A 13,800-nucleotide genomic window follows, 5' to 3' on the forward strand; every position below is an offset into this window, starting at 1 on the left:
GGTGGTGGGCGCCTGTAGTCCCAGCTACTCGGGAGGCTGAGGTAGGAGAATAGCAGGAACCTGGGAGGCGGAGCCTGCAGTGAGCAGAGATTGCGCCACTGCACTCCAGCCTGGGAGATAGAGCCAGACTCTGTCTCAAAAAAAAAAAAGTCTCTCCACACCAGGCTGAGAGTAACCGGCATTTCCTGTGCACGGTTGTCCCCTGGCCCCTCTGTCTGGAGGTAACCCCAGTTGATAGGAGGCTTAAGAAGTCATTTCCCCATTCTCCCTCCACCAGAAGGTGCTAAATGGGGGTTACAGGGGACATCATGTTTTTCCATTTATGGTCCAGTAGAAATGGTAATATTCTCTGTCTCTCTCTCTCTCTTTTTTTTTTTTTGAGATGGAGTCTCACTCTGTCTCCCAGGCTGGAGTGCAATGGCGCAATCTCAGCTCACTGCAAGCTCTGCCTCCTGGGTTCAAGTGATTCTCCTGCCTCAGCCTCCCGAGTAGCTGGGATTACAGGCACTCGCCTCCTTGCCCAGCTAATTGTTGTATGTTTAGTAGAGACGGGGTTTCACCATGTTGGCCAGGCTGGTCTCGAACTCCTGACCTCAGGTGATCTGCCTGCCTTGGCCTCCCAAAGTGCTAGGATTACAGGCGTGAGCAACCGCACCTGGCCTTTTTTTTTTTTTAAACAAGGTCTCTCTGTCGCCAGGCTGGAGTGCAGAGGCACCATCACGGTTCACTGCAGCCTTGACCACACCAGGTTCAGGTGATCCTCCTGCCTCAGCCTTCTGAGTAGCTGGGACTACTACGTGTGCCACCATGCCAGGCTAATTTTTTTTAGAGTTGGGGTTTCACCATGTTGCCCAGGGGTCTCGAACTCCTGAGCTCAAGTGACCCTCCCACCTTGGCCTCCCAAAGTGCTGAAGTTACAGGTGTGAGCCGCCCTGCATAGCTGGCACTATTCTTTTCTGACATCCTCCTCCTCATTATTTCTAGCATGTATTTGAACACTTCCTATATTTTATTTTATTTCATTTTTATTTTTTGAGACAGAGTTTCGCTGTTATCGCCCAGGCTGGAGTGCAGTGGTATGACCTCAGCTCACTGCAACCTCCACCTCCCAAGTTCAAGCGATTCTCCTGTCTCAGCCTCCCGAGTAGCTGGGATTACAGGCACCTGCCACCGCCTCTGGCTGATTTTTGTATTTTTAGTAGAGACGGGGTTTCACCGTGTTGGCCAGGCTGGTCTCGAACTCCTGACCTCAGGTGATCCGCCCTCCTCGGCCTCCCAAAGTGCTGAGATTACAGGCGTCAGCCACCGTGCCCGGCCCAACGCTCACTATGAACCAAGCAGTGCTGTCAGCGCCACACGTGCATTAATCCAGTTCTCACGGCAACAGGACGAAGCAGTGTTGTTATTATCCTCATTTTACTCTGAGGAAGCTGACACTCTGAGAGGTGGTGTGGCATGCCGGAGTTCCCCCGGTGGTTTATAGCAGAGCGGGGATTTGAACCCAGGCAGTCTGGCTCCAGAAACACATTCTCCACCATTTGATCGATCCCATACGGCCTCCAGCAAACAAAGGTATCGACTGAAGATTTCACTGACCAATGAGGACCAAACTCAACCCTGAACGGTCGGTTCTTGGAGCGGCCCCTGTTTGGAAGGGCGGATGTTTGAGATAGTTCAGTGTGTTTGAAGATTCAGGGCCCTTCTGGCAGCTCTAGTAAACTAGAATGCAGCCGCTCTTCCTCCTGGGCCGCCTTTCGCTCATTTCTCCTGGCAGTTGGCCTGATCTGCCATATGTGGTTGTCGCTTCATGTTTTTATATTGTGGCCAAATATATGTAACTTAAAGTTTACCATTTTCACCATTGTCCAGTTCTAAACTGTAAGGTTTTTGAAAGCAGCCTCGGTGTTTCACCACCTTCATTTCCCTGTGGCACTTCGATCAGAGTGTTGTAAGTCACAGCTAATTCAGCTCTGTTGAATTGCAAAGCCCAGCTATGTCATCGTAAATTGGTTAGAAAATTCACTGTTATGGCTGGGCGTGGTGGCTCACGCCTGTAATCCCAGCTTTTGGGGAGGCCGAGGTGCTCAGATCACCTGAGGTCAGGAGTTCGAGACCAGCCTGGCCAACATGGTGAAACCCCATCTCAACTAAAAATACAAAAATTAGCCAGGTGTGGTGGTGGGCACCTGTAATCCCAGCTACTCGGGAGGCGGAGGCAGGAGAATCACTTGAACCTGGGAGGCAGAGGTTGTGGTGAGCAGAGATCGCACCATTGCACTCCAGCCTGGGCGACAGAGCGAGACTCAGTCTCAAAAAAAAAAAAAAAAGAGAGAAAATTCAGTGTTCCGAGATTTAGAGAAATGAAGAATAGATTTTAAATCCCCTTCTACCCAGTCTTTTTATTTTAATACAGCCTGGCGTGGCAGAGAAGGACCCAGAAAGAAGGTGTGTGGCATATATCACGCTTGGTGGCTTTGTCTGCAGGAATCAGAGTGGACACGTTGTTTTGTGAACCTCACGCTCTTGCGACCCTTGGGGCATACATAGGTCCTCTCTGTGAACCAGCTGTAAACATGTAGCATCAAAATGGCAGAGCCCCCAGGAGGGTTTGGAATTCTCATAGGTTGGTGACGGTTCGGATCAGCCTGGCCCGGACCCCCTGCCCCTTTCCCTCGGTCGCACGGGCTGGTCTGTTCTCTGCCTCAGCTCCAGGCGAAGGCGGGATGGGGAGGTGGGGAGGCTACAGGATCTAAGGCACCATCGGGCAAAGCGAGAGAAGCTCTGATCCCACCAGCACTGGCTTCGAATCATTTCTTCTGCCATTTCAGGAGCATTCTGGGCCCCCCAGGAACGAGGGGGAGCCTGGTCATGAAAAGGCCATTAAGTAGCTGGACTGCTTAGGGGGCATCTGGACTGGCTGACCTAGGACGGTGATTCCTCTCTCCCTTCCTCTGTTCATTTGTTGTTCGTCTACCACTTACTGGACACGTAATGTGCCCAGGCATTGCTCTTGGCCAGCAGGTATGCTAGGCTCTGAGGATTGCAGTCATGGGCCAAATCACACACTGGCAATCATGCCTCAGGAGCAAGGGGACCCAAGATTGGGCCTTACCTCTGGGGATATGAGGACAGGGTCCTGCTGGAGCATTTAGAAGATGGCATGGGGGCTGAACACAGTGGCTTACACCTGTAACCCCCGCATTTTGGGAGGCTGAGACGGGAGGGAGGCTGAGACGGGAGGGAGGCTGAGACGGGAGGGAGGCTGAGACGGGAGGGAGGCTGAGACGGGAGGGAGGCTGAGACGGGAGGGACGCTGAGACGGGAGGGAGGCTGAGATGGGAGGGAGGCTGAGATGGGAGGGAGGCTGAGACGGGAGGGACGCTGAAGCTCAGGAGTTTGACACCAGCCTGGGACACACAGCAAGACCCTGTTGCCACAAAACATCAAAACGTTAGTGAGGCATATGGTGGTGTGCGACCGTAGTCCCAGCTCCTCGGAGGCCGAGGTGGGAGGATCACGTGAGCCCAGGGGGTTGAGGCTGCAGTGAGCCATGACTGTGTCACTGCACACCAGCCTGGGCGACAGAGTGAGACCCATTCTCTGTGTCAGCTCCTTAGCATAAAGCAATGAACACTTACTTCATACCTAATATTGGCCAGGCTTTATGCTAAGAGCTCTAAGTAACTCATCTTCACAGCAGTTCAATGAGGTGTGGGTTCTGTTATCTGCATTTTGCAGCTGAGGGAGCCAAGAGAACGTGAGATACCTAACCAGGGTCACCCACTAATAAGTGGTCGGAACAGACGGACGAGCCGTACTCTGGAGCCAGAACCTGTGCTGAGCAACCTCAGTGTTCGTCCTGGTGTGACATTGGAGGCTGGGAGGAGGGGGATTCCTGCTCTCAGTGTGTGTCACTGTCTCTGGTCATTTGGGTTAGAAAGGGTGGGAGCACATTTAAGGCTCTGTTTTCAAATGCTACTCACAGAAAGGATGGTTTTGATTGTGGTCGGCATTTGGCTGGAGGGAAGGGGTGACGTTTGCCCGAGAAGGCTCGGCTGACCTGGCCAAGCAGTTTGCTGATGAATCCTACATCTGTGTTGGCTTTACCTTGATCCCACAGATTTGCAGCAGCTGTTGGAAAGAAAAGCTGAGGCCCCCCAGTCAAGAGCAAGACCCGGTCCTTAGCACGAGGGGGCAGATTCCTCGTTGCTCTCGGGAACTGCGACTTCTCAGAAATCACCAGGTTGCATTTCCCTGCGGCCTCTGTGGGGCTGACGAATCCCACCGGTGTTTTTTCCCTGCGGCCTCTGTGGGGCTGACGAATCCCACCGGTGTTTTTTCCCTGCGGCCTCTGTGGGGCTGACGAATCCCACCGGTGTTTTTTCCCTGCGGCCTCTGTGGGGCTGACGAATCCCACCAGTGTTTTTTCCCTGCAGCCTCTGTGGGGCTAACAAATCCCACCGGTGTTTTTTCCCTGCGGCCTCTGTGGGGCTGACGAATCCCACTGGTGTTTCAGATTTGCTAGACTTTTGATATGTGTTTCACTGTTTTGTTGGTCACTGTAGAAGTGTTTCTGGCCTGCATTCCTAGGATAGTTCCAACCACAGCCTTGGAGTCTTTCACCAGAACCCACTGCCAGGCAGAGCAGTGGGAACTTTCAAGTAACTGGATAACCCACTTTGTCATCCGTTTCCATTTTTGCCAAGTTGAGCTAATCTTGTCTCCTCTTTCTGTTTTTTCTTTGTTCTCTGTGGCCTGGCTTCTGAATTTGATGAACTAATCATAAACAGTGGAGTCGTAGGCGTTGGGGGTTTGCTGTGACGTTTTCTTTCTTTTTTTTTTTTTTTTTTTTTTGAGACGGAGTCTCGCTCTGTCGCCCAGGCTGGAGTGCAGTGGCACAATCTCAGCTCACTGCAAGCTCCGCCTCCCGGTTTCACACCATTCTCCTGCCTCAGCCTCCTGAGTAGCTGGGATTATAGGTACCCGGCACCACACCCGGCTAATTTTTTGTATTTTTAGTAGAGACGGGGTTTCACCGTGTTAGCCAGGATGGTCTCGATCTCCTGACCTTGTGATCCACCCGCCTCGTCCTCCCAAAGTGCTGGGTTTACAGGCGTGAGCCACCGCGCCCAGCCTGCTGTGACGTTTTCTATTGGCATTGTGTGGCCTTTGGGTGGCTGTGGTAGAAGACCATTCAGCAAGGGATCATCAGAATGCACCCTGGGGCCAGGTGCGGTGGCTCACGCCTGTCATCTCAGCACTTTGGGAGGCTGAGGTCAGGAGTTTGAGACCAGCCCGGCCAACATGGTGAAACCCTGTCTCTACTAAAAGTACAAAAATTAGCCGGGCACAGTGGCTCGCACATGTAACCCCAGCACTTTGGGAGGCCAAGGCGGGCAGATCACTTGAGGTCAGGAGGTTTGAGACCAGCCTGGCCAACGTGGTGAAACCCCATCTCTACTGAAAATACAAAATTAGGTCGGGCGTGGTGGCGGGTGCCTATAATCCCAGCACTTTGGGAGGCCAAGGTGGGTGGATCACAGGGTCAGGAGGTTCAAATCTAAAAATACAAAAATTAGCCAGGCGTGGTTGTTGGTGCCTGTAATTCCAGCTACTCAGGAGGCTGTGGCAGGAGAATCACTTAAACCCGGGAGGTGGAGGTTGCAGTGAGCCGAGGTCGCACCATTGCACTCCAGCCTGGGCAACAGAGCAAGACTAGCAAAATGCCCCCCGGGTGGATACGTCGCCAGGATGATGTCTAGACAGAGCAAACACTGGATGTAAAGTCATCTGGTCTTTCCCAGCTGCTGCAATGCCAGACAGCGCAGCCCTTTTGAGACAGGGTCTCGCCCCGTCACTCATGCTGGGGTGCAGTGACACGATCACAGCCCCTTGTAGCCTTGACCTCCTGGGCTGAAAGCATCCTCTTACCTCAGCCTCTTAAGTAGCGGAGCTACAGGAGTGGCCACCAGGCCTGGCTAATTTTTGTATTTTTTTGTGGAGTGATAGGGTTTCACCATGTTGCCCAGGCTGGTCTTGAACTCCTGGGCTCAAGTGATCCACCCGCCTCGGCCCCCCAAAGTGCTGGGATTCCAGGTGCGAGCCACCACACCTGGCCTTGAGAAATGCTTTTTCAAAAAGGATAATGAGTTCTCTCAGTCCTGGGTGGCTCTGATGTTCACCATCCTGAAGGCATGAGCTCTGCATGAGTTTAGGAACACAGTAGCAGTGGGAGACTGAGATTTTTTCTTTTTTTTAATCACCCACTCTTCGCTGTTAACGTCATCTTAGGTTTTCGGCAGATGCTGACTGCATCGGAGGAGTGTTTACAGCAGGATACAGATGGAGCAGGATTATCTCTCTCTCAGTTGAATCAAGGTCAAGATGTGCACTGACGGCCAGGCGTGGTGGCTGACGCCTGTAATCCCAGCATTTTGGGAGGCCGAGGCAGGCGGATCACGAGGTCAGGAGATCAAGACCATCCTGGCTAACACGGTGAAACCCCGTCTCTATTAAAAATACAAAAAATTAGCCGAGCAAGGTGGCGGGCGCCTGTAGTCCCAGCTACTCGGGAGGCTGAGGCAGGAGAATGGTGTGAACCTGGGAGACGGAGCTTGCAGTGAGCCGAGATCGCCCCACTGCACTCCAGCCTAGGGGACAGAGTGAGACTCCATGTCAAAATAAATAAATAAATAAATTCCTGCATAAGAGCAAAGCACATGCTTACGTTTGAAGGGTAATAGGGGTGCCTAAATGCAAACCACTGTGTAATAATCATGTTGCATCTGCTAGCTTTACATTTGAGGGCCACAGGCTGGAATTTACTTCAGGCAACAGTCCAGCTACCCACAGAGAGATTCCTGTCACAAGGTGGCATTTGCTTGTGGGAGCCCCAAGCCCCACGGAACATAAGATCCTGGTGATCCCTTAATAGTACATGTGAGTGAGAAGGATCTCTTCTAAGAAGGCAAGGATAGTTTAATCTTAGACTGGACACTCATGAACTATGCCACAACGGGTTCAAAGAATAATCAGTAGCCATCCATTCCTGATAAAATTTCGATCAAAAAGTTATGGAAGGCCAGGCGCGGTGAGTCATGCCTGTAATCCCAGCACTTTGGGAGGCCAAGGTGCGTGGATCACCTGAGGTCAGGAGTTCCAGACCAGCCTGGCCAACAGGGTGAATCCCGTTCTCTAATAAATATACAAAAATTAGCCAGGCGTGGTGGCTCATGCCTGTAATCACAGCTACTCAGGAGGCTGAAGCATGAGAATTACTTGAACCTGGGAGGCGGAAGTTGCAGTGAGCAGAGGCTGCAGTGAGCAGAGGCTGCAGTGAGCGGAGGCTGCAGTGAGCGGAGGTTGCAGTGAGCGGAGGCTGCAGTGAGCGGAGGCTGCAGTGAGCGGAGGTTGCAGTGAGCGGAGGCTGCAGTGAGTGGAGGTTGCAGTGAGCGGTGGTTGCAGTGGGCTGAGATTGCACCACTGCACTGCCTGGGTGACAGAGCGAGACTCCATCTCAAAATAATAATAATATAATAATAATAATAATAAAGTTGGCCCTCAGTATCTGTGGGGGACTGGTTCCAAGACCCCCCTCCCCAATGCTCAAGTCCTTGATATAAAATGGCATAGTTTTTGCATATAACCTATGTACATCCTCTTGTATACTTTAGACTTGTGGATTTTTTTTTAATGCAGAACTGGGTCTTCCTGTGTTGCCCAGGCTGGTCTTGAAGTCCTAGGCCCCCCTCTGCCTCCCTAAGTGCTGGGATTACAGGCGTGACCCACAGCACCCAGCCAAGGAGCAACCGCATTGAAAAGTTAGCTGTTTTTATAACTCGGCCCTTTTCCATTTGTGATCTAGGTCTCACCCTTTTTCCTGTTCAAGCACATTGTTCTTGCAGTTTTCTCTCTCAAATTTCTTTTCTGGATTAACCCAATCAGCATAGGTTAGAGCATTTTTTTTTTTTTTTTTTTTGAGATGGAGTTTCGCCCTTGTTGCCCAGGCTGGAGTGTAGTAGCTGAATCTCGGCTCACAGCAACCTCCGCCTCCCGGGTTCAAGTGATTCTTCTGCCTCAGCCTCCTGAAGAGCTGGGATTACAGTGCCCACCATCACACCCTGCTAATTTTATATTTTTAGTAGAGATGGGCTTTCACCGTGTTGGCCAGGCTGGTCTCGAACTCCTGACCTCAAATCATCTGCCCACCTCGGCCTCCCAAAGTGCTGGGATTACAGGCGTGAGCCACCGTGCCCAGCCCCAATGGCCTTTTAAACTGTAAATCAGATCACATCACTCCCTGTGACCTGTTATTTTTGCCGTCGTCCACGGGGCCTTGACGACGTGGTTCACAAATCTTAAGATGATCTCTGAGCTCATCACAGCCGCTGCCTCTGGTTCTCTCACCTACTCAGACCTTCGCAGTCAGCCTCCACATGGGCTCCTGGGCCTCAGGTGGCCTCCCGCGGCGCGCCTGTGGCTCGTTCCATTTCCTTGCTGAGGTCTGTGCCCAAATGTCATTCCTCCTGGACACCCATCTCTAGAATCCACGCCACCATCCCAGCGTCCCAGTTGCAGCCGTGATCTTACCCGCCCTGTTTTCTTTCTGATACTTCTCAGTGTCTGAAATGAGTTTCTTGTTTATTGTCTGCCTCTCGCACTGGAGGAGGGGCTCCACGAGGGTTGCAGCCTCATCTGCTCTTTCCTGAATCGCTTGTGCTTAGAACAAGCCTGGCACACAGTAGGTGCTCAGTTAATATCTACTGAATGATTTTCAGCTCTCACCAGTTATAAAACGTAGCGGGGTAAAGCACAGGGTGCTGACAACAGCGTATCTCCTACACATCAGTAAGTCAAAGATGAGCAACTCTGACACTGTTGGTGGGAGGGTCAATTAGTTCAACCATTGTGGAAGACAGTGTGGTGATTCCTCAGGAATCTAGAACCAGAAACACCATTTCACCCAGCCATCCCATGACTGGGTGTATACCCAAAGGATTATAAATCATTCTTCTATAAAGACACCTGCACACGTATGTTTATTGAAGCACTATTTACGATATCAAAGACTTGGAACCAACCCAAATGCCCATCAATGATAGACTGGATAAAGAAAATGTGGCACATAAACACCATGGAATACTATGCAGCCATAAAAAGGAATGAGATCATGTCCTTTGCAGGGACATGGATGAAGCTGGAAGCCATCATTCTCAGCAAACTAACACAGGAACAGAAAACCAAACACAGCAGGTTCTCACTCATAAGTGGGAGTTGAACACTGAGAACACGTGGACACAGGGAGGGGAACATCACACACCGGGGCCTGTTGTCAGGTGGGGGCCTAGGGGAGGGAGAGCATTAGGAGAAATACCTAATGCATGTGGGGCTTAAAACCTTGATGACAGGTTGATGGGTGCAGCAAACCACCACGGCACATGTATTCCTACGTAACAAACCTGCACATTCTGCACATGTATCCCAGAACTTAAAAAAAAAAAAAGACAGTCCGAGCGCAGTGGCTCGTGTCTGTAATCCCAGCACTTTGGGAGGCCGAGGTGGGCAGATCACCTGAGGTCAGGAGTTCGAGACCAGCCTGACCAACATGGTGAAACCCCCATCTCTACTAAAAATAGAAAAATTAGCCAGACGAGGTGGTGCATGCCTGTAATCCCAGCTACTCAGGAGGCTGGGGCAGAGAATTGGTTGAACCCGAGAGGCAGAGTTTGCAGTGAGCCAAGATCGCGCCACTGTACTCCAGCCTGGGCGACAGAGGGAGACTCTGTCTGCCCCACCACCCTGCCCCCCCGCCCCCACCAAAAAAAAGGATAAGCAACAAAAATGATGTGTCATTTTTTCCCCCTAGCGAACTGGAAAAATTAATGACAGCTATAGTGTTGGTGAAGGCACTAGGAAATGTGCTCTCTCATTTGCCACTGGTGGAAATATAAAACGGTCTAAGCTTTCCTAAGTGGTGAGTCATGGGTGATTTTTAATCTCAATTTTTGCGGTTCGCTATGTTTCCTAACTTTTTTCCAATGATTTTTTTCCTCCAAGAATTACTTTTTAAACCAGAAAAATTCAATCATTTTAATCTTCCTATTTTAAAAAAATCAACCTGGCTCAATCCTTGCACAGCAAACTTATGAAGCTGATCCCAGTGGCAGGATGGTCTTGTTCTGTTGTTGAACCTCTTAAGGTAACCTCCACCTCCCAGGTTCAAGCGATTCTCCTGCCTCAGCCTCCTGAGTAGCTGGGATTACAGGTGCCCGCCACCACACCCGGCTAATTTTTGTATTTTTAGTAGAGACGGGGTTTCACCATGTTGGCCAGGCTGGTCTCGAACTCCTGACCTCAGGTGATCCACCCGCCTCAGCCTCCCAAAGTGCTGGGATTACAGGCATGAGCCACTGTGCCCAGCCTTTTTTTTTTTTTTTTAACGGAGTCTCACTCTGTCACCCAGGCTGGAGTGCAGTGGCATGATCTAGGCTCACTGCAACCTCCACCTCTAGGGTTCAAGCAATTCTCTTGCCTCAGCCTCCCGAGTAGCTGGGATTACAGGCACCCACCACCACGTCTGGCTAATTTTTGTATTTTCAGTAGAGATAGGGTTTCGCCATGTTGGCCAGGCTGGTCTGGAACTCCTGACCTTGTGATCCACCCGCCTCAGCCTCCCACAGTGCTGAGATTACAGGTGTGAGCCACCGTGCCCAGCCCCAGTTTTTGAATTCCAGGGTTGCATCGTTCCAGAGAAACTTGGTACAGAATTCAGATCGCGCCACTGCACTGCAGCCTGGGCAACAGAGCGAGACTCTGTTTAAAAAAAAAAAAAAACTGGATGTGCAGAATCGTTCTTGTTGTGAGGTCCTGGGCTGGTTTTGTGAGCCCCCCAGAAAGGTGGGGCTGGGAAAACATGCAGACTGAAGGCAGGGCACACCCCGTTTGAAGTGGGGTCCCACAGTCCTTCCTGCCAAGATACAGGTCCCCACAGACAGGGAAGCCCAGCATCGTGTGGCAGATCCCCTGGCCTCCCCCTCACTGCTTGGATGGAACTCGGGACAATCCTCAGCCCACCGCCAATGCCCTCTTCTCTCTGCTCGTCTCTCTGCTGCTGCCCTTCTCATGCCTGCTTTGCTGTGACACATCCTTGCCCTGTTCTGCCCAAGGGCCCAGCCTTCCTGCCGGGACCCTCAAGCCCCCAGCAGGGAGGCTCAGAGCTGAACGGCCTAAACAGTGGGGCACTCTGCAGCTTCCCTGTTTCTGTCTTTTCTGGAGGAACATTGCTAGCCCAACAATGCATCTATTTTATTTATTTATTTTTTTGAGACAGAGTCTTGCTCTGTCGCCCAGGCTGGAGTGCAGTGGTGCGATCTTGGCTCACTGAAAGCTCCGCCTCCCGGGTTCACGCCATTCTCCTGTCTCAGCCTTCCGAGTAGCTGGGACTACAGGCACCAGCTGCCACGCCCGGCTAATTTTTTGTATTTTTTAGTAGAGACGGGGTTTCACCGTGTTAGCCAGGATGGTCTCGATCTCCTGACCTCGTGATGCCCCCACCTCGGCCTCCCAAAGTGCTGGGATTACAGGTGTGAGCCACCGTGCCCGGCCCCGACATTGCATTTAATTATGTGGCTTTTTGGGCTTGGCGGGGAAGTTTGAGAGCACCCAGTCACCTGCCCGTGTGATGTTCACCCCGGTGGCAGTGAGCAAACAGAGGAGGCTTCACCCCGACGGCAGTGAGCGAGCAGAGGAGGCTTCACCCTGACGGCAGTGAGCGAACAGAGGAGGCTTCACCCCGACGGCAGTGAGCGAACAGAGGAGACCGCCCACACTCGGCTTCCAGCCCTGGGCTTTGCGTTGACATTTTGTCAGCTTTATTCCTCTTAGACCCTGGACCTCTGACCGTGTGCACAGACAACCTCAAGAATCTGCCAGTAGACTGAAGCGTATTTTACGCGGCACCGAGAGCAGAGGGTTGGGGCTGGCCCTGGGCATTGCTTCCCTGGTGCTTTGTGGGCTGAATGTAACGACGACTGTGATATTTCAAGTGCAGGGACCTGGTGAAGGGCTGAGGGACCTGGTGAAGGGCTGAGGTGGCAGATTCCAACTCTGTGGCTTCTGTTGGAAAACCTGTCTCTCCTCCCTTGGTGGGAAGGGGCCATGGAGAGCGGCTGCTGTTGCCTCCTGCCAGGGTGGCGAGGCTCTCGTGAAAACCTTCCCTTCCTTCCTTAACCACCTGGTGATCTGATTGTGTTCTGAAGATGTGGAATCCATCTTCATCTTTGTGATTTCTAGAGACGTGGAAGGGTAGTACTTTCCAGGATGAGTGTGGTCCTCCATCAGCCTCCGCCTCAGAGTCCCCTGCGCTGCTGCAGACTGTGGGGGCCAGTGGGACCATCACCCCTCTCCTCAGAGTCCCCCACACTGTCGCAGACCCCGGGGGCCAGTGGGACCATCACCCCTCTCCTCAGAGTCCCCCACACTGTCGCAGACCCCGAGGGCCAGTGGGACCATCACCCCCCTCCTCGGAGTCCCCCACACTGTCGCAGACTCCGAGGGGCAGTGGGATTGTAGTTAACGTGCCCCTTTGCCCAGCAGCCCTGCGTGGCATCCATTATCCTTTTCTGTGTGCTTGAACGTTTGCCCGTTCATCCAGCCTCCAGGCCTAAGGGGCTCAAAAGAACTCTGCAATGAATCTGGTTTGGACTTAACCACCTTCTTTTGCTTTTCTTCATACAGCTCAAACTTTGGAACAAATACCGAATTTCCAACATTCCATCGCTAATATTCCTCGACGCCACCACTGGGAAGGTTGTGTGCAGGAACGGGCTGCTGGTGATCCGAGACGACCCAGAAGGTAAAACCTCAGCACGTGCATATGGTCCTTTTATTACCCAGCCCCTCCTCCTCCACGCTCCTGCCCTAATCTCTGTCCTACCGGTAGAGAGAGTACTCGTGAAATAGATATACGTGGGTTTACGTGGCTAGAGAATGTCGTCTTGGTGAAATCATAGTATTCCCTAGGACATGGTTTTAAGATTCTCACAGGGATCAGAATGTCCCTCCTAGGGTTTACGTGGCTGGAGAATGTCGTCTTGGTGAAATCATAGTATTCCCTAGGACATGGTTTTAAGATTCTCACAGGGATCAGAATGTCCCTCCTAGGGTTTACGTGGCTGGAGAATGTCGTCTTGGTGAAATCATAGTATTCCCTAGGACATGGTTTTAAGATTCTCACAGGGATCAGAATGTCCCTCCTAGGGGCTTTAATTCATGGGCCAAAAGAGATGGACTCTGCCATAAGAAGCTCCGTTTGGGGGGCCGCAGAAGCTGTGGGAAAGCAGAGAGCTCAGACCCCCGCCTCTAGTTCTGCGTCCGTGGCGGCTGCCCCCTTCACAGTTAGAGGCAGGTGGAGTGGGGGTTTTCCTCTTTAAAATATGACACAGCGAAGTCCCAGCCCCGGCGTCGCTCTCCTGGCCTTGGCAGTGAGTGCACCTCGTTGCTTGGAGCTGCCCCTCCCTGCAGGCCTTGGTCTTGCTGGCCACGCGTGGGCCGTGCTCCTCCAGTCACCCCCTCCAGGGCCGTCCGCGTGGCGTCTTTCCCTCTGGCAGTGAGAACAGGCTGTGAGATCTCCTCCCCTCACTTTATCCATCTAGTGAGAAGATTCAACCCTGCTCACACATTTTCCCAGTAAAAATGCCACCTACTTCAAAGAATTGCCCTTAGTAAAAACCACAGCGTGGTGGAACCAAGCGTGAAGCTTTTCCTTTTTTTTTTTCTTGAGACAGTATCTCCCTCTCGCCC

The 13,800-nt window shown here is 52.0% G+C and overlaps 1 protein-coding gene across 7 annotated transcripts in view; it reads left to right on the top strand.

Moving 5' to 3' along the window:
* The window catches only part of NXN (nucleoredoxin), a 176,305-nt gene that overhangs the window by 142,917 nt on the left and 19,588 nt on the right, over positions 1-13,800 (top strand). For 5 of the 7 annotated variants that reach the window (XM_055256630.2, XM_055256632.2, XM_063629726.1 and 2 more), the window contains exon 2: positions 12,736-12,853. In XM_055256630.2, coding sequence (XP_055112605.1) covers positions 12,736-12,853 — 118 coding nt within the window. Of the gene's footprint in view, positions 1-2,413; positions 2,446-4,120; positions 4,244-12,735; positions 12,854-13,800 lie in introns of all 7 variants that reach the window. The other 2 variants (XM_055256631.2, XM_055256635.2) reach the window with 2 other exon arrangements.

This window comes from Symphalangus syndactylus, chromosome 20, assembly GCF_028878055.3.
Source record: "Symphalangus syndactylus isolate Jambi chromosome 20, NHGRI_mSymSyn1-v2.1_pri, whole genome shotgun sequence".
In the NCBI taxonomy this organism is placed as follows: Eukaryota; Metazoa; Chordata; class Mammalia; order Primates; family Hylobatidae; genus Symphalangus; species Symphalangus syndactylus.